Source organism: Trichosurus vulpecula, chromosome 6, assembly GCF_011100635.1.
Source record: "Trichosurus vulpecula isolate mTriVul1 chromosome 6, mTriVul1.pri, whole genome shotgun sequence".
Classification (NCBI taxonomy): domain Eukaryota; kingdom Metazoa; phylum Chordata; class Mammalia; order Diprotodontia; family Phalangeridae; genus Trichosurus; species Trichosurus vulpecula.
The window spans coordinates 2071317-2091715 of NC_050578.1; the positions used below are offsets into that span (position 1 = coordinate 2071317).

The 20399-nt window shown below is 49.2% G+C and overlaps 1 protein-coding gene across 4 annotated transcripts in view; it reads left to right on the forward strand.

Moving 5' to 3' along the window:
* The first annotated feature begins 1715 nt into the window (after window positions 1–1715).
* The window catches only part of ZDHHC2 (zinc finger DHHC-type palmitoyltransferase 2), a 47648-nt gene continuing 28964 nt past the window's right edge, over window positions 1716–20399 (forward strand). For 2 of the 4 annotated variants that reach the window (XM_036764646.1, XM_036764648.1), the window contains exons 1-3: window positions 1731–1969; window positions 17529–17555; window positions 19031–19125. In XM_036764646.1, coding sequence (XP_036620541.1) covers window positions 1780–1969; window positions 17529–17555; window positions 19031–19125 — 312 coding nt within the window. In that variant the 5' untranslated portion in view covers window positions 1731–1779. Of the gene's footprint in view, window positions 1970–17528; window positions 17556–18452; window positions 18473–19030; window positions 19126–20399 lie in introns of those variants that run through there. The other 2 variants (XM_036764647.1, XM_036764649.1) reach the window with 2 other exon arrangements.

A 20399-nucleotide genomic window follows, 5' to 3' on the forward strand; every position in this document is an offset into this window, starting at 1 on the left:
TTCTTTTTTAATCTTTGTTAGAGTGACTGTCTTGATTGGGGAGGGGGAGGGACATGATGGAAGATTATTATTGTTCAGTGTGTCCAACTCTTCCTGACCCCATGGACTGTCAATACTGTCTACAGGGTTTTCTTGACAGAGATACTAGATTAGTTTGTCATTTCCTTCTCCAGTGTCTTAAGGCAAACAGATTAAATGACTTGCTCAAGGTCTCACAGCTAGTAAATGTCTAAGGCTGAATTTGAACTCAGGTCTTCCTGACTCCAGGCCCAGCGCTTTATCCACTGAGCCATCTAACTGCCTCAGTTGGAAAATCAAAGGGAAGAAAAAAGAAAATAAATCAATGAACATCAAGAATCAGATTTAAATCGGTCAAAAAAAAAAACTCTTGTTAAGAGCCTACTGTGTGCCAGGAACGGCGCTAAAACACAGCGATGATACAAAGCAGGAGGAGAGATAGTCCCTGCCGCCAAGGCACTCACAGTTCAATGGCAGGGACCATATGCAGAAAACTTCTTAGGATGTCTGTGGCTAGGAAGTAACCTCAGTGAGGAAAACACAAAGGGAGTGGGGGAAAGACCCTTGTGCAGAGGCTGTAATTTGAGCAGGGATTTGAAGAATCCTAGTCCGGGAAACTAAGAGGCAGAAGGGAGGAGGAACCATTTGATCCCGGGAACAGCCGGAGGAAACACAGCGACTTTGAGAAGTTGGGAGATGCGTGGAGAGACATAGGGAGACAGAGCAGAAGGAAGACCAATGGAGGCCAATTGTGTGGAGGAAAGAGCGAGGAGACTGCACGAGTAAAGCAGGGCCAGGTCATAAAACCTAAGCAGGGGCGCGCGCACTTGGCCACGAAGGTTGCCGGGAGCCGCTGGCGTTCGTTGTGTGCGTTCTGGGATGAGCCCTCTGGCAGCTGGCAGAGGAGGCTGCTGACTGGGGAGAGGCCAGGGGCAGCCTCACCAAGTAGGAAGTTACTGCGATTGTGCAGAGGAGAGAGAGGTGATGGAGGCCTGAAGTCGGGCGCAGGCCATCTGAGCTGAGCTGAGAGAAGGGACTGCAGAGTATTACGGCAGGCCCTCCGGGGTCAGAGCCTCTTCGCCCACTTTCCCTACTCTGCTGCAACAATCCAACTCTCCCTTTTCAGCCCTCAGGACTTAGACTTGCCCCGGGTCATTCAGGAGGCCCAGAGCAGAGGGAGGGGAGGTCCCCAGCACTGCCTACCACCGCGCCACCCCCCGTCTATATACCAAGTAAGTGGATAGGCATGTGCTGGGGGAGGGGCATAGATCGAGCTTTAACCCCTAAGGCACCAGGGAGGTGCCAAAGGGGCCGGAGCGAGAGAGGAAGACTGCGCGCATCCCTGGGCCAGACTGGAGCAAAGGCCTGGCGGCAGGCGATGGATTAGTCTGTAGCTAAGCCTGCTCGCCGCCTACCAGCTTGGCTGGGACCCAGAAAGGGGGAACAAGGGGGCAAGGGTGGAGTTCATCAGCCTGGAGAGGCAGGCAGGGGAGGGCCAGGGCTCCAAGGGGCGGTAACTTCCTCTAGCTAAGCCTCAGTTGTCTCTTCTGTAACAGGCGCTGCCCGGTGGCCCCCGAGAGCTGGCGGGCGCAGGGGGAGTAGCCCAGGTTCCTCAGGCCCCGCCCCCTCCTCCCTCTCCCCCTTCCCCCCTCCCTCTCGGGCGGAGGCGGGGCGGCTGTGGCCGTGGCCGTGGCCGTGGGCGTGCGCGCTGGGAAGGAGGGAGGAGGCGGCGGCTGCCGGGCCGGGCCCGGGGGTGCAGTGATGGCGTCCGCCGGCCAGGGCCAGGGCCCCGAACGGGTGTCGGGGTCCGAACGGGGGTCCGGTCGTGCCCGAGGGCGGCCCAGGGCCCGAGCCCGGCGCTGGCGGAGGATAGTCTACTGGATCCCCGTGCTCTTCATCGGCCTCCTGCTCGGCTGGTCCTACTACGCCTACGCTGGACAGCTCTGCGTGGGTCAGTCCGCGCCCGGGGGGGCCCCTCCACCCCTGGCCCCAGTCCCAGCCCCGCTAGGGTCAGACCCATGCGGGCCCCACCCCTGGCCCGGGCTTCATCCCACCCCTTCCATCTTGACCAAGCCCTTCTATGCCCCGCGTGGGTCAGTCGGCGCGCGGCTCCTGGGGGCCTCCACCCTTTGCCTAAGCCTCATTATCTCCCCCCAGCCCTAACCCTGCCTCACTTTACGTGATTGTGGGCCAGTCTGCGCGGGGATTCCCCCAACCCTTTCCTCACCCCTCCCCCAACTCCAGCCCCTTTGCCCCGCCTGTGTCCAGGAGCGCTTGGACCCCCAGCCAGCACCAAATCACCGCGCGCCCGCGTGTCCCAAGGGGTGTGGCCTGGGCCCCCCATCCTCGCCCCGGATCTCCCCCAGACCCTTCCCTCAACTAGTCCCTGACCGCTCAGTTAGCGCGCCTATCCCGGCTAGTACCACCACCAGCCCTCACCCCCCGCCCCTTCTGTCCCCGCCCTCCCTGACCCCTCCCCTTTTATGGGTCAATGACTAGCTGGCCCGGCTTGGACCTTCCCGCGTCACAGCCTAGGAGGCCCCCAGGCATTTTCCCTCTCACTGGTCCCGGGTCTGCTGCTCCTCCCCCGGCCGCACCCTCCTCTCCGGTGACTGGGACTGATTAGGGGTGCAGAGATAAGTCAAGCTTAGGAGCAGGAGTGGGGGCCTATGGTGGGCGTGAGCCACAGAAACTAGGGGTGAGGGGAGTACTGATTAGGAACTGGGTCGCCGGGGCGGGGTGCGTTCTGTGGGCAACGAAGTTGTGCACTCACAGTGACAGGGGGCGCAGGGGGACGCACAGACCTACACAGGCTAGCCCTTGGGCACGCAGCTGAGAAAGCAGTGTTGGTTACCAGGGCAAGGCTGTGAGCCAACGTGCAAAACTGGTTTTATGCGGGGAGCGAGGGTGGGGGGTGGGTCCTCCGTGGGATAAGAAGGTCTGTTCTGAGGGCAAGGCAGGGGTTCTGAGAATTCTAGGTCAGAACGGCCTGCAGAAGCGGGGCTCGGAGCTTAACAGTCACCCCGACAAGAGAGAGTCGGTGGGACAAGTGGACCCGGAACCACATGCATAGCCTGTTTAATTCTCAGCACTGAGGATAGTTGCCCATACACTGCAGAATGGTGAAGGGGTGGGACGCACGCCTTCGAGGCTCCCGGTGGGGTAGCCTCAGGCTCTGTGCTGAGGCGAGCCGTGGGTCTGTCCAGCAAGTTGGGACCAGACAAACGTGAATGTCCGGCTGCCCCTCCAGCTCCCGCCACCGCCTTAAGCTAAGAAAGCTTCGGGCTAGAGTATCCGCATTGGGTTCGAAAGTTTCCTGAGCTCTTAGTGCCTGTTGCGGCCAGGGCAGCCTTCAGGGTCGGCCAGGACTGGCCCGCTGGCCTCTCCACAGCCCAGGTTTTTCCATAGCCGGGAGGGAGGCTGTGATTAGAAAACCTTCTGTTGGCTTTTCTCCTGTATTATGGTATTAGGCTAAGCAGCTTAGCGTGGGTCAGCAGGCGTCTCCTGGGCATCTGGAAAGCCTTTCCTGTCAAAGCGGGCAGCCAAAAAGGGAGGGAGGGTTTATTCTGGCGCCAAGGTCGCTGGTCCTCTGTCCGGCTGCGCATTGGGGCGGGGGGGGGGGGTAACGAGGGGGGGGACAAGGGAAAGGAAGGACTAGACGCCGAATTGTGCTTGGGCCTCAGTCGCCTTTCCTTAGATTTGCATACTTTGGGAGCACCGGTAGAAAGCCCCTGAGAGAGGTCTTTTTTCCGGTATTCTAGGTGACCACGTGGAGGATTCGTATGTTGGAAGGGGCAGGGCCCCTTCACCACGAGGCAAAGTTTCTAAAGGCATTTCCCCGGCGCTGAAAAGAAAGTCGGGATGGAGTAAGGGGATGTCAGACTTGGGCTTCAGAAAATCACTTTGGCAGCCAAGTGAAGAACTGAGGGCAGGGTGGGAGGAGAGACTGGAGGCTGGGAGGCCGGCTAGGAGGCTAATGCTGCTGTGACATTTCCCAGATTCTCCATTAGGAGCCACCTTAGTGAAATGGAAAAGACCATTGGACTTAGGAGTCAGAAGAACTTGGCTTCAGGCCTGGCTATCCCACCGTCTGGCTCTGGGACCTTGGGCTAATCACGTGGCCACTCTGGGTCTCAGTTTCCTCACCAGAAAAATGATGACCCTGTTCTAAATGAGAGGTTTTTAACTTGAGATCCATGTTCCTTGGGGGTCAATAGCTAGATTTCCGGGGCCTGTGAACGTAGATGAAGAAAAAAAATGACATCCTTATTTCTTTAGATTTGGTTCCCTTTATAATGCTCTGCATTTTTTTATGCATTTAAAAAGCTGACTCTGAGGTTTACCAGCCTGCCCAAGGGGCTCAGGACACAGCGGTGAAAACCTCCTGCTGCAGGTGATTTCTAAGGTCTCCTCCAGCCCTAACATCCTGTGATCTTGTGCGTGGGTGTATACAATCATCTGAAAACCCTAGAAAACATACACTGATGTGCACTATCCCCTTGTGGGCTCCAGATGGACAACTCTAGAATCTTCAGCTTGGAAGAGAACTTAGACTCTATGTAGACCCTTCCTCCACAATAAATACCTGCTCCCATTCAGACCCCAAACTCCCCTTCTCACCTCCAGGACTGGATGGTTTTCTTCACACTGAGATACACTGAGCTGCCTTTGAGCTAAAATAGCCCCAGCCTCTGAACCACCCTGGTCTTCTCCTGCTGGACTCGAAAGGTTCTAAGATGAGAAGGGGGAAAGATTTGACTAGGAAATGCTAGTTTTGAGTGGTGCTCTCTCCCACTACTTCTTTACTTGTGGCTTTCCAGATGAGGTTCCTCATCACTGGACTTTTCCAAGAAGGGACAGCAGGTTCCCTTGCCCATTTCCTTCTCAGATGGCCCTCATCACTAGGCAGTCAGTCCTCAAGCTAAGAATTGCTTCTCTGTTCCTTCCTCCCCCTGGTGTAGTCCTTCCCTCTGGGACCCCTTAAGAAAAGTATATTCAGTGTGCATGGAACTGACCAGACTTGGAATCTCTCTTCTCCTACCTCTGTGAGCCTATCTCCCCCGAACCTTCCCTCCCACAACAAATTATTCAACCATTTGTTGTGCGATGCTTTTGAGCTCCCTCCCCATGCTGCAGTCTGTAGGCTGTGGAATTCAGTGTGGTACTGAGATAAATGATGTCAGCCTGGGGAAGATGAAGACAGGGGTTTGATGATGCGAGCAGAAGGACAGAGTTGTGCCTAGCCTTTGGACATGGCTCAGGATAGGGTCTGGGTTCATTTTTCTTCCAAACCAAAACCTTAATAGATACAGATCCTCCATCACTTCATCCTATGTCTATGGCTAGAGCTGGCCTAAGGTCCTGGCCTTACCAAGACTTTTAGGGTTACTCTTTAAAAAAAATTAGATTCCTTTTTAAAAATCTAAGTACAGGTATATTTTATTAATCTGTCCCTATCACATACAGCCCCTCCCCCTAAAATTAAACTAATTCTTCAATCCTTCAATACATTTCTATATAGTCTGGCAAAACAAATCTTCTCATTAGCCTATCTGAAATGTATGTTGCCTTCTGCATTTTGAGAAGAAAGGAGGTGAGTGGCATGTTTGTTTTCATTCTTTGGCCTTGTGGTTTTTGGTGGCATTGATCAGAGCTCTCAAGTCTTTCAAAGTGTTTTTTCTCTGCAATGTTGCTGTCATTGGATACATTGTTCTCCTGGTTCTGCTTGCTTCACTGCATCAGTTCAGAGAAATCTTCCCAGTTTTCTCTAAAATTACCCATCTCACCATTTCTTGTGGCACAAGAATATATCATTTCATTCAAACAGCACCATTTGTTTAGCATTCTCCAGTAAGAGGACAATATCTTCATTTCCAGTTCTTGGCTACCACAGAATGAGCTGCTCTAGACATTTTTTTTTAATCTCAAGGTCCTCTTCCTCTATCTTTGATCTTTTTACCGGATTGGTCTTATAGTGCCATAACTAAGTCAGAGGGTATGCGTGGTTTCTTAACTTTCTGGTCTGGACATAATGCCACATGACTTTCAGGCAGGGTTCCTTTTGACAAGCATTTTGGTTTGCTTCTATTTGTGTTCAAGTTAGGTTGATGGGGGAATAATGTGAGTTGTCCCATTTTTAATATGAATGCTGTGTTGTGAGCTTTTCATTGGATGCCAGGAGGCCAGACAGTTTGGGGAACTTCTGTGAACATGGGCCCCAGAGGACTATGCCTCGGCAGTGTACCAAGTCCCCATGCTGAACACTGGGGATACGGAGCTAAAAAGATGCAATCCCTGCTTTCAGGGGCTAACAGTCCAATGGGTGGAGATATGGATTGTGAGTGCTTAACCTGGGGTGATAGATTTCAGGGAGTCTTTGAACTTGGATGAAAAATTGTCTTTCTTTTCACTAACCTCTAACTGGAATTTAGCATTTCCTTCAATTTTGAATGTAGGCAACAAAATGTGCTTCTGAGAAGGGGTCCACAGGATTCACCAGACTGCTGCCAAAGGGGTTCATTACCCACAAAGGGTTAAGAGGGCCTGGTCTTGATTGTACTTTAAACAGTAAAATGGCTACTTGTTCCAAGATGGGGAGGGGTCCTGGAGTGAAAGAGGAGGATTTGCTCTGCTTGGCCTGGAGAAGAGAAGTAGGAGCCATGGGTAGAGATGGCAAAAGGGAAGGTGTTTCTGGAGTAGCAGAGAAACTTCCTGGTAGTTAGAGCTATGCCAAAGTGGAATGGACAGCTTCAAGAAATGGGTTCCCTACCACTGGAGGTCATCACAGCTACCAAAGGGTCATTCCTAAAGCACGAGTTGGCTGGTGTTACTCCCCTGCTTTACAAACTCCCGGGTTCTTATTGTCTCTAAATCAAGTACAAGCAATGTCTCCCTCATTAGACTGTAAGCCTGTTGTGGGCAGGGACTGTTTTCTGCCTCTCTTTGGAATCTCTGGTGCTTAATGCATCAATGCTTGTTGATCAACTGACTTCCTAAATTGATCCCAGGGGAGAGTTGGGCCCGGAAGGAGGGCTGACTAGGGAGACAAGAGGGCCCTGGGTCCGACCTTACCTGGGGGACCTTAGAAGGCCTTAACTTCTCTGGCCCTCAGGTTTGGCCTTTATAAAATGAAGGGGTTGGACTGGTTGGCCTCAGATGTCTGTTCCAACCAGGCAATGGATCAATGAGCATGGATTAAGCATCCACTATGTGCCAGGCACTATACTAAGCAGTGGGAACAGGGAAAAAGGCAGAAACAGCCCTTTCCCTCAAAGAGCTCCCAGATAGATCAATGGGGGAGACAGCAGGCAAACCAGTAAGTACAGACATGATCTGGACAGGGTTGTTATTTGTCCTTCGTTCTCAAAGAGAACTATGACATCAGGAAGGTGATGTCATGACTTGAAAGTGAATTGGATTTAAGTGAGGCAGGGCAGGGTAAATGGGAGGGGAGGAAGGGCCACCTGCAGAGGATGGGACATTAGCTGAGTCTGGAAGGAAGCCAGGAGGCAGAGGGAAGAGGGAAAGCACTCCAGGCCTGGAGGATGGCCAGAGCTGGGGGATAGCATGTCTTGTGTGGGTATCAGCACGGTACCGTATGGAGTACCATGGAGATGGAGAGGAGGCTGGTTACATGGCCCCGAAGGTGCCCAGCAGGGCCCTGCCTGCTGCCCAACACCTGCAAAGTGCCCTGCACAGGGGGTGCTCTGTGCCACTGAGGACTGTGCCTGGGCTCCGCAGCAGGGGTTCACTGGTATCCTTGGAAACTGCTGAGGCATTTCTCCCTTCTGTGAGTTTCTATCTTTAACGGCTTGGATGGTCTGCTTTCACGGGCATTTCTCCAGGCAGGCAAGGCTGCTTTACTGTACCCTTTTGGGGGGTTAATTGTCTGACCATGATGATGTGGCTCACTTTGGAACATGTGAGTATGTAGGAAAAATCGAGGAACAGAGACTCGAGTTGGGCGGGAAGTGTGCGGATTCCACCAGCAGCCGTTTGTCTTTGGGGGAGGCCAAAGGACTGAATGCAGGCTACAGCTGGTAGCTGGCAACTGGCCCCTTGGGGAACCTTGAACTTGGCCCTTAAGGGAGTTAGAGCTTCCAAGAGGCAGAGTTGAAGAAGGAGGGTACTTTAGGCATTGAGGACACCCTGTGGCAAAGGCATGGGGACAGGAGAGGGGCAGCAAGCAGTCTACCCAAAGCCCTGGGGCAGGATAACTCTGGGATGAGAGGTTGGGCTTCAGATGCTGGAGACAAGAGTCTATATTTTATCCTCCAGTCCGTGGGAGCCCCTGGAGTTTGTCAAGTCACATGATCAGAGCAGGACTTTCAGAAGACCACCTTGGCAGCTGTATGGGGGATGGGCTAGTGAGGAGAGAAACTGGAGGCAGAGACCTGGGCATGGGGACCTGGGCTGGAGTAGGGACTCTGGGAGCCAAGAGAAGAGGCTGGATATGAGACGTTGAGAGAAGGTGGGACTGACAAGATCTGGCAAGGGTGGGCTATGTGCAGTGAGAGAAAGAGTCAGGAGAGGAGGTAACTCACAGAGGATGAACCCTGCTGCCACTGGAAGGAGCGTGGTGCCCAGGGGAGGCATGGAGAAGCTAGGAAGAAGGATGGGGGAGGGCCAAAGATAAGGCAGGATCCCAAGAGATCTCATAAATGGCCTCCCATTGGCTGGCTTCTCCCTGGGATGCCAAAGGATGAATTATTGATCATTCAGGGCCCATTCTCTATCCCTCCTGACTCTCTTCCTGAGCCAATTATCATGAATCACTAAGTGATGGGCATTTCTACTCATTCCTGCTAGGTGACAGGCAGCTAAGAAAGAGTGGGTGAATATTAAACCAGCTGGTTTTGTCCCAAGTGATGGCCGGAAGCAAGCTGGCTCAGTGGGCCTCCAGCCTATGGCCTCACCGACTGCCTCTAAATAAATGCTTGTCAGTGATGATGACAGCAAACATTTATAGAGTGCTTTGCAAAGCACTTTACATACATTATATCTCACTGGGTCCTCACAACAACCCTCGGGGAGAGGTGCAATTATGATCCACAGTCTATAGATGAGAGCACTGACCCTGAGAGAGGCAAATGGACTTGTCCATGTTTACATAGCTAGTAAGTGTCCAAATCAGGATTTGAACCCAGGTCCTCTGGATACCAGGTCCAGCGCTCTAAGCCCTACACCCCCCAAAATGCTTCCAGCTACAGGGTCTACATAATTTGCCTTTTACTAAAATTTTTTCAAGGTCATAATTGGTGCAACAGAGTCATTAAGTGCCTGATTTATCCCCCAAGAATAAGGGCTCCTTCTAAACAAGTCCACCTTTCCAAGCCTTAGTCCTTCCAGGGCTGACACTTTTAACCATTTTTTATAGAAGTACTTGGGCAATTTATTTCTTATTTCCCATTTTCTCCACTTGTTGTTGTGGTTCAGTTGTTTCAGTCACACCTGACTCTTTGTGACCCTATTTGGGGTTTCCTTGGCAGAGATACTGGAGTGGTTTGCCATTTCTTCCTCCAGCTCACTTGACAGATGAGGAAACTGAGGCAAACAGGGTGAAGTGACTTTCCCAGAGTCACAGAGATAGTAAGTATCTGAGACCAGATTTGAACTCAGGTCCTCCTGCCCTTTTTTTCTTAGCCAGAGGAGCCTGTAATTAGTTTAACCCTTTGCCCATTGAAGCTACTGTCCTTGGATTTTCTTTGAGTCCTTTGTGATAATGGCCTTCAGTCGTTTCCTCCTCTGAAATCACAGAGCAGATTGCAGAGTTCAAGGGGACCAGGGTGGCGGTCTAGGGGAATGCCATCTGAATCACATCACAGCGGAAGAAACCAAGCCGTGGTGTGCTGGGAAGTTGCCAGGGCTCCGGGGGCAGGCAATGAATGAGCTGTCTGTTGCTGCCTCTGAAGCCATCGTCATGCCTTCCTCCAGAAAAGCCTTCCTTCTTTCTCATCTCTTTGAGACCCTCGATACTCAGCTCATTAGTAATAATCGTTGCTGAATTTATTGAGGGAGCCTCGGGACTGGCACCTGCAGTGAAAGTGTGGAGGCTGGGCATGGCCTCTTCAGCTTCCGAAAGGACTTTAGGTGGTTTGGGGCTCCTTCAAAGCAGGGAGAAATCACGTGGGTGCTAACTGTAGAGCACTGTGCTCTTTGCAGTAATAACTTATGCGTCCTTCAGCAATGATTACCGCATTGCTTTAGTTAGTTGACAACAACTGGACAGCCTAACGGGTCCCCTCAGAGGATTTAAATTTTCATTAGAGACAGAATATGAGCTCAATGAAGAAGACCAAGGACACAATAGATAACTCAGCATGCAGCAGTGTACTGGTCACTGCTAGCACGGCCCAAGGACTGGCTTGAATTCAATGGTTTCTAGCAAGGAGAAGATGGCGTTCTTCTGGTGCAGAAGCCCCATCTTGGCATCCTTGTGGTGTGGGGGTGGCCCTGGGCTCCTGAAGGCACTGCCAGTTCTGCCACAACCTATGTGACCCTGGGAAAATCACTTTAATGCTCTGTGCCTCAGTTTCCTCATTTGTCAAATGAGGAGGTTGGACTCGGTGGCCTTTATGGTCCCTTCCAACTCTCCATCTATGATCTTATAATTCCCTTCTGCAATGTTGGTGGCTGAATGGTAGGAAAAGGGCCATCATCTGTTCATAAACATTAACTCTTGGTACTCTACATGGGAGATCTTGGTCAAATAATCAGCAAAGTGGCATACACCAGAGGCACTGAACCCTATTGTCATTGGCATTCTCACTATTGTGAAGTCAGAAGACTTAGTGAAGGAGCCACTCAACGAGGAACAGCTCAGCGGCACTCCTTGGAGAGGCCAATCAAAGAAGGGCAGAGTTGGCTTTAGTGGGTGATGGAAGCCAACCAGGAACATCTCCTTCATTCCTCCCTGGCTCTGCTCCTGACTCTCTGGATTCCTATCTTCTGTATCCCTACCTCACCTGCTTTTCCATCTCCTTTTATATGTTTTCTTCTTCTGTTAGAACGTAAGCTTCTTGAGCACAGGGACTGTCTTTCTTTTTTCTTGAATTTATATATTTTCCATACTTATCAAAGTGCCCAGCACATAGTAAGTGCTTAATAAAGGCTTGTTGACATGTTGGTTTGACATCATGACCTGGGACTCTTGACCAACTAGCCTTCTAGTGCTCCAAGATGACCATGAAGATCACTGCAGCTTTATACCATGATCTGACACAGAAAATGAGGAGGTAGAAGAATTCTAGAGAGACTTTGATAAGACTCTTCAAAGTAGCTCAGCATATAAATTAATACTTGGTGTTGTTGTTCTGTCATTTCACACTCTTTATGACTCCATTTGGGTTTTTTTTGGCAAAGATACTGGAGTGGTTTGCCATTTATTTCTCTAGCTCATTTTACAGACAAGGAAACTGAGGCAAACAGGATCAAGTGACTTGCCCAGGGTCCCACAGCTAGTAAGAGTCTGAGGCCAGATTTGAACTCAGGTCTTCTTGATTCTAGACCTGGCACTGTATCCACCATGCCACCTAGCTGCCCTAATACTTGGTACTTCAGGGCAAGGGTGGATCTAGGAGAAGATATTTTTTAAAATACTTTGGAAAATATAGTTTAGGATTCAGAAATTAGATCTCAAAGGATTTTCTTCTGTTAAGAAGCCTCATACTTACAGATCATGAATACTCTCTTTAAGAAAAGAGCTAGAAGTTGCTGGACACAGTGAACATTGAAGTATATCACATATGATAAAAAATTATTATATATTAACTTTTAAATGTGGATGCCATTTTCTAATCAATTATCTGTATAGTCAGACCATCAGCTCTTTAGGGCAAGGTCAAAACAAATTAGAAGAAAGAGTAAATGTTAAGAAGAAGACTTAGCACAATGCCTGGCAGATAGCAGGCACTCAATAAATGCTTGTTGACTGAAGAAAAAAAAAAAAGAAGACATTATATCCAGTTAATACCATTCCAGCTTTACCTATTCAAAGAACTTCTGGTTGCCCCCAAATGGGAAATGGATAACAACAAGGATATTGACATAGACAGTCACCATATTCTGTAAACATTGAGTTTATATAGAGCAGTCACCACAACCAAGAAGATGAGAAAGTGCAAAAACCAGCTCATGGTCTTGCTGTGCAGAGAGACCTTGCAGCTGGGAGCAACACTAGTCCAGCCATGAAATGCTTTCAAGAGGATAGAGAGGGAAGATCCTACATAACCTGCATTGCCTCGCAAAGCAGTGAAGACCAGCCGAAGAGAGAACCAGCCTGCAGGGAGCTTGGCATGAGGCCCATGGAGGCCGAATCACCCCAAGGGCATTTCTAGGTAGAACTGGAGGGACAGCAAAGAGCAATGGGACTAGACCTGCCAGCATTTCTAAACAAACTTTTCAGAGGTGACAATAAATCACCCCGTCTCTGTTCCCCGGTGTGCCGTATGAGAAAGTATAAATGGGTCTAGAGAACCCAGAGAGCAGAAATCCATGCTGGAAGTGACACAGTTTTGAAAGCATTTATTTAAAGGATGAATTTTCACCATTTCTGAGAGCAGGGAAGATAATAGATGACAAAAGAATCATGACCAGTGCTATTACCCCCAAACGGGACTGAGTCGGCATTAGCCACTGCTGGCCTGGTGCCGGCTTTCTTGCCTCTGTAAAGTCCTTCTCCACAACCTTGATGAAAATATGGGAAAGGAGCAGGCGCATCCTGTTTTCTGCAGAAAACCCTTCTTCATAGTCCCAGCTGATAGAGAGGAGAGAGCCGCAGTGGAGCACCGGGAGACACAGAAGATGAAGTCTCCCGATAAATGTTAGTGTGGCACAGAATGCAAAATGACAGGCATGCCAGCAGAATCCGAAAACGGAGTCCAGCTTTTCTGGGCTACATTGTGCTGAAAGTATCTTTCTTGCTGCCAGCATAAGTTACATTTTGCTACGACACCGAATCATTTTGCCGAGGCTCGAAGGAGGTGCCGGAGATCAAAAAGAGTGCTATTGTGGGTAAGGGACTGGGGAGTCAGAGCCACTTGGATTCAAATCCTGCTTCAAATACCAGCTCACTCTGACGCTGGGCAAGTTTTCTCATATGGAAAATTCAGAGGTTATATGCAAATGACTTTTTTTTTTTTAAGCAATCGAGATTAAGTGATTTGCCCAGGGTCCCATAGCTAGTAAGTGTCTGAAGCCAAATTTGAACTCAGGTCCTCCTGACTCCAGGGTGCTATCTACCGTACCACCCAGATGCTCATCCATTGACTTCTAAATTCTTGTCCAATTCCAAATCTACGATAGCTTTAAGTAAAGAGAGAGAGGAAACAGTAAGTGCCCCCCAGAACTCAGATTTCAAATTTGTAACATACAAAGGTGGGCAGCTCCGTGGCCCAGTTATGAGAGTGCTGGGTCTGGAGTCAGCAGGACTTGAGTTCAGATGTGTCCTCAGACGCATATGACAATGTGCCTCAGTTTTTTCATCTGTAAAAGGGAATTAATAGCACCTACCTTTATTGTGAGGCTCCAATGAGATAATCTTTGTAAAGCACTTATCTCAGTGCCTGGCACACAGTAGGTGCTGTGTAAATGCTTGTTCCCTGCAGTGGGCAGGGAGTGCCCAGGTTCCTTGCCCCCAAAAGGCCGTTGTATCTCCATCTTCGGAAACAGCAGAAGTCAGGCAGAGACAACCTTAACCTGCACATTTCTCCTCAGGCGCCCCTGATCCTTTCTTTGGCCTTTGGGCTGTTAATATTTAGGAGGCATTGTGGAGAGTCATAATCAATATTTTATTTTTGGTCTGTTTGTTCCCCCATCTCAGCTTGGGCTTTATAAAAGATTTGCTGGATTTTTTAACTGTGAGTTCGCTTTGGGAGCAGCTTTTTCTTTAGAATGCCAACACTTTACAGTCTTGTCACGGGAGTCAGAGAGAGAATGGTGCCAAACCTTGAGCCATGTCTCAGCCCAAGCAGTGTGAGGAAACGGGGAGAATCTTCCTTCCAAGTTCTTATCGCCAAGTGCCTAATCTGTTTAAACTAGGTCCTGCTTGGCAGACCCAGATGCACAGAGGGCCGACAAAGTCATCCTATCTGGTGCTTCCCCATTCCAGAGGAGGAAGGCACACACCAGACACTTTAGGCTGTTAAGAATCAGCACACAGCCTGGCTGCCAGAACACCTCGTGAGGTCTTAGTGGTCCTTGTGAGACCCCTGGCATCCAGAAAGAGGCTCTTCCCTGGGCAGACCACCCCAGGGTCCCATCAGACCTGGCATATCTCAGGGCTGGAGTTGAGGAAGGAAAGTGATGAGGTGGCACTCGAGCCACTGGAGATCGAGGGACCTGGAAAGAGTGATCCTAGCCCAGCTGCCAGGAGATCCTGGCTGTGACAGCTCAGAATTCAGAGGACCTTTCACCTAGAGCTGAATTGGCCCCCAGAGGTCACCTAGCCCAACTCCCTGTGAGACCTGAGAGACTGAGTGACTTGGCTCTGACTAGCACCAGGGCCAAGATTTGAACCCACATTTTCTGATGTGAAAGCCTGTGAGGTCACTTGGTCCAGCCCCTGCCCTCAGCCATCGGCAGGTTCATTTTATAGCTCCACTAGCTGAGGGGGAGGGGATTTAAATTGCTTGCCCACATTCTCTCGACGGGACCCAGCCCCCAGCCACACATGCTCCTGTTGGCACAGGTGCCCCTGAATAGTCTAGGGCGTGTGTTTGGGTGCGAGGATTTGGGCTGACGGTTCCTTGGGAGTTCTTCTGCCGTGTTACGTTTCCTACGTGGCTCCAAGGTGGCTCCTTCGTTCCTCCTGCTCACGTCCTTGCCCTTCATCATGGAGACTGCAGACTGTTCACAGTGGCACGTGGGCCCAGAATGGGAGAAGATCTGTTTAGGGCTGTGACCCCACTTACTTAATCTAATGAATGGAAACAGGTTAGTAACTGCAGAATAGGATCTGCAGAAGAAGGCCTGAAGGAGCACAGGCCCAGATGTCTGAAGTCCCAGAGAGAGCCTTCGTGCAGGAGAAGAGGCCACCTTCCCCTCCCTGGAGCATCGCCAGCCGCTCTGCTGAAGAGCAGGCCCTCACCAGGATCAGGGTCCTTGTAAGGAACTGAGTGACCCCCTAGTCTAGGCTGGCTCTCCTTGGGGGGCTTTCCCAAGGTCTCTCTGACTTCACCAAAGGCAGGAGATGTCTGCCCAGTAGCAGTCTCAGCCACCATATTGCTGGTGGCTCCAGGCTTAGATCCAGCTCCAGCCCTGCCAAGCAGGGGAGCACAGTGTCTGTGACCTCTGAACACATGCAGAAACCCCCTCTTCCCGTTCTGTGGTTCTGCTGGTTCTCTCCAAAGAGCATCTGGGAGCCTGCCTGCCTTCCTCCCTCCCACTGGGCTCTGCTTCCTTTTCTCATCTGGTTTCACTTACAGGGAGAATGCCAGTGTGGGGAAAGGTCTTTTCCTCCAGGAGCATGCCCCTCACTGGACAGAGGGCAAGAGTAACTGGTAGTTTATGAGAGATCCAACTAATGTTCACAAAGGCCCTGAGCATTGTCCCTTGTGTCACCACATAGGGCCAGGGACCATTGTAAAGTTTTCTCTGGTTATGGCCACAGCCAGAGAAATCTGGTCTCTTACTGGCCATCCTACGAATGCTGAGCTTTGCAGCCAACAGTGCTTGATCTTCTTGCCAAGTGGAGAGATGAGGCAGACAAAGGCATCTACACTTTAGAAACAGACTCATTTGCAAAGCTTTTAATAATGGATAATTTTATTTTAATTAATAATAATGGTGTGAACGTTTATATAGTTACTCCAAGGTTTGCGACGCATTTTACAAACATCTCATTTTATAGTTACAACAACCCTGTGAGGTAGCTTCTACTGTTATCTCCGTTTTTCCAGAGGGGAAACTGAGGTAGAGAGAAACTATGTGACTTGCCTAGGGTCACACAGCTAGTAAATGCCTGAGGTATATTCCAAGTCTTCCTGGCTCCAGGTCCAGAGCTCTATCCACTATGCCACCTAACTGCCTCCAATTTTGTTTCTATAGTACTTTTTTTTTCTTTTTAAATGACTGCTTTTGCATCCCTTTGCCCTCCCCTATGTAGTGAGCCATCCCTTGTAACAAAGAGAGGAAAAAAGTTCAGCAAAACCAGCCATCATGGCCAACTGATGAATACATTGTGTTCCAAAACCATAGTCCCCACCCCTGCCAGGAGCGAAGGGCAATGTTCTTTCTCATCTTTTGAGGGCCAGGTAGAAACTTTCACTCTTTGTGTTTGTAGTTCCTTCACCTAATGTGGTGCCTGCACATAGTAGGTGCTTAGTAAATACCTGCTGTTGATCTATTTTTATGTTATTCTTCTGTTTCTGCTTACTTCCCTGTACAGCGTCCTACGTGATAATAGCCACACCTCAGAACAATTTTGATTTGCATTTCAGTTAAACTAGTGATTGGAAGCAGTCATCGAAGTGATTGTTAATAGTTTGTAATCCTTCTTTTGAGAACTGTTAATTTCCTGCACGGGGAAAAGGACTCATTATCTTTTATGTATTAGATCTCAGACCACTGTCAGAGAAATTAGATACAAAGATTTTTTTTCTCCCAAATCAGGTGATTCCCTTCTTAAAATAATGGCATTGATTTTGTTTGCACAAAAGTTTTTCAATTTCATGTCAGTGAAATTTTCTATTTTGTGTTTCGTGATTGCTTCTGTCCCTTGTTTGGTTAATTATAATTCCCCTGACAGCCATAAATGTGAAAGGTCCCCCACCTTGTCATCTGCAGAATCTCATGGAGAAGACCACCAACTGGGTGTGGGAGGGAGTAGGGGAGAAGATTGAGGACAGGTATCACCGGGACCTTCTGGTAGAAGATGAGATCCTATTTGTGAAGCGTTGTAGTGGTAGCACACAGTAGGCACAATGGAAATGCTAGTTATTATGATGAAGAAGGATTAGACTTGGCAGAACCAGGGGCAAGAAAAGAAAAGGAAGTTGCCACAGGACAGATTTGGGCTTGATGTGAGGAGAAACTTGCTAACAATTAGAATTATCCAAAGGTGGAATGAGCGACTTTGGGTGGCAGTGAATTCTCCATCACTAGAGATATTCGAGCAAAGGCTGGATGACCTCTCGCTGGGGCTGTTGTAGAAGGAATTCTGGGATGGTTGTGGACTGAATTAGACAGTTTCCAAGGGCCCTTCACTGAATGAATTGATAACAGTGTTGAGTGGCACAAAGGCCAGGCCTCCCTCTCCTCCAGAATGACCATGATCTGCTTTTCAGTGGTCGTTTTCTCGCTCTGGAATTGCTTAATGCAGAGATGGATGGCCTCCTCTGGCCATGTTTAAACCAGATAGCTTCTGCTGGCTGAGATGGTTTGTTACAGTCCCATCTAACTGTCTTCTGTCTGGAATCCTTTCTGGTTCCTAAAAATTAAATAAATGCATATTCAATAAATCCTGCATATTACTTACAGCCAACATTGTTCTGTTTTTTTTTTCTTTTCTACAGTGTCAATGGAAAATATTGGAGAACAAGGTAAATGTTTTCTTAAGTGACTTTGAATGTAGGTCATACTTCAAAATCTCGCCATCAGTGCTAAACCAAAAACAAAACTGCTTAGGCATGAATCGGACCAGCCCTTCTGGTCTCCCCAGCCAGCATGAGGGGCCTTACTCCACTCGCAAATTCCAGGATAATGCATTGTCCTACAATTGCCCAAGTGTCCTGGCTGTGTTGAGGAAGGGCCCTGGGGCTTCAAGCTGCGGACAGCTGTCAGACTAGCCTCTCATTGGAGATATTATTAGCCCAGGGATATACTGCGCCCTTAGCAGCGAGTGGCAGCCTGGCATGGAGAATCAGCCTCAGAATAACCTGGGTTCAAGTCTTGCCTCTGATATCTACTGGCCGCCTGACGCTGGGCAAATCCCTTGAAGAGAGTTGCAAAGAAGGTGCCCAATCTACATCCAGGGAGAAAGTGTCCTCCTCCGGGAGGTTCCCACAGCAATGACATAACAGGGCCAGCCCCTGTCCTGATAGCTCTGAATCAGCCTGAGCTAGACCTCACTGTGGCTATTGCCGGCTGGGGCTTCCCTCCCCCTGCTGTGGCTCGTTGGACTAATGTTGTCCCTTGGCCACATTTTAGCATGAATTCTCCCTTAAGCTGAATTTGAAAAACCACTCTGTAGCCTACATTTTGAACAAGTTCATTTTACATGACTTGATTTGGTTGGGTTGATCAAGATAGGCACCATATTGGAATGACTATGAATTCAGCAATGTCCCAAATGATTTGGAAAATGTCGGATTTCCTCAGTACCAGTATGAGAAAAATGTGTACCTTGTACCTAGGCTGTGGTAGAAGCTCCATCTTTAAATCTGAAGAAGGACTGAGGGCCACCAAAGAAACAAGGGAGTGCCCGCCTGGGGACTGGTTCCAGCGCTGCTTATGCCCAGTGTTAGAGTTCTCAGTAGCTGCATTTCTTCTGAGTGTGCTTATTATGTTATTTTGTGTACTGTCTTTTATGTGTGTCCTCAGTGTTTAACGCAGTTCCTGGCACATGATAGGTACATAATGAAAGCTAGATGACCGGCTGGCTGATTGAAGCCACACGGCTTGGCTCTGGGTCCTTTTCAAAAATCATTTCACCTTTTCAGCCATACAGATAAAGGAATTATTTCCACAATGAAAAAAATTGTGTTCATGTTAGACAGTGCCCAGCAGACCATTTGTTTTGGGGAGGTGTACATATGCACAAATGGGAGCATTTCAAAATATGGGCGTACTTTGGAACAGGCTTAATTGGCATAACCAGGACACATTGTGCCTCGGGGCTTGAAACGCAGCCATTTGTTCAGTGTATCAGGCAACTCTTACACTCTTATATTGACAGAGGTTGATCATTTCTGCTAAGGAGTTATTTACAGAGTTTTAAACAGACACACAACAAGACATCTGTGATACACCCTTTGATTTATGGCTTACAACAATAATTGTGATTCTCTCCTTTCAGTCGTGTGTCTCATAGTATATCACTTGCTCTTTGCGATGTTTGTCTGGTCTTACTGGAAAACCATCTTCACGCTGCCGATGAATCCTTCCAAAGAAGTAAGTTAAAGTTTGAATAACAGTATCGGAAAAGTTTACCTTCATGTGCAGCTAAGGGAGCACAGTAGATGAGCTCTGAGCTGGGAGTGAGGAAAATCTGAGTTCAAATTCTACCCCAGGCACTTACTAGCAGAGCGACTCTGAGCAAGTCACTGAACTTGTTGGTCTCAGTTTCCTCCTCCGCAAAAAATGAGGAGGACAAGAGTACGCTCCTCCCGGGGTTGCTGTGCGCATCGAATGAGGTATTCGTAAAGCACTTAGCAGGGCGCCTGATGCCTAGTGGGTGCTTAACAAGTGGATGTTGCCTTCTTTCCTCTCTCCCTTCCTTCTTTAAATAGACCATGATGCCTTGGTGGGGGGGGGGGGAGGTGCATGGCCAGGCATCAATTTCTATGAAAAAAGATTTGGGTATTTTAAGCTCAAAATGAGTCAACAGAGGGACATGGTGGCACCCTCAAATGCCCTTCTACATTAGAAAGGGCTGTATGGATTCCAAACGAGGGAGGGGATGGTCTGACAGGTGTTTGCTTGGGTGAAAACCACATCAAGAGTTCACTCCTAGGCACCCCATTTAAGAAAGAACATAAGTCTGCAGCACAGCCATCAAAGGGGCCCCAGGAGGGTTTGGTGACTGGAGAAGATTCCATGTGAGAATTGGTTGAAGACGTTTAAAGGTCTGTCGTGGGGAAGAGAGAGTAGCTGTGGTGTGTTTGGCCCCAGGAGGCAGAGCCGGCAGCGTGGGGGTAGGAGGGGAGGGGTATCGCCAATTTAGTTCAATATCAGGAAATATCGCCTAAGAATTTGAATCATCCAAAAGTGGGATTCAATTCAATTCAGTAAATACTTATTAATGACACTGTGATAAGTGTTGGAGAAACAAAGAGGCCAAAGACGGTGCCTTCCCTCAAGGAGCTTACAGTCCGATGGGAGAGACAATACACAAACAAATGTATACGAAGCAAATTCTGTGCAGGACAAATAGGAAAGAATTAAAAGAGGGTTAGGGAAGACTTCCTGTAGAGGGTGGGATTGTAGTTGGGACTTAGAGGAAGCCGGAGAGGCCGGCGGTCAGAGCAGAGGAAGGACGGTGTCTCAGGTATGGGGCAGCCAGAGAAAATGCCCGGAGCCAAGAGCTGGAGAATGTCTGGTTGTTGGGTCAGCCGGGAGGCCAGGGTCACGGGATTGAAGAATGCCTGGTGAGGAGTAAGGCACAAGAAGACCGGGAAGGTCGGAGGGGGCAGGTTACGAAGGGCTTTGAAGGTCAAACAGTATTT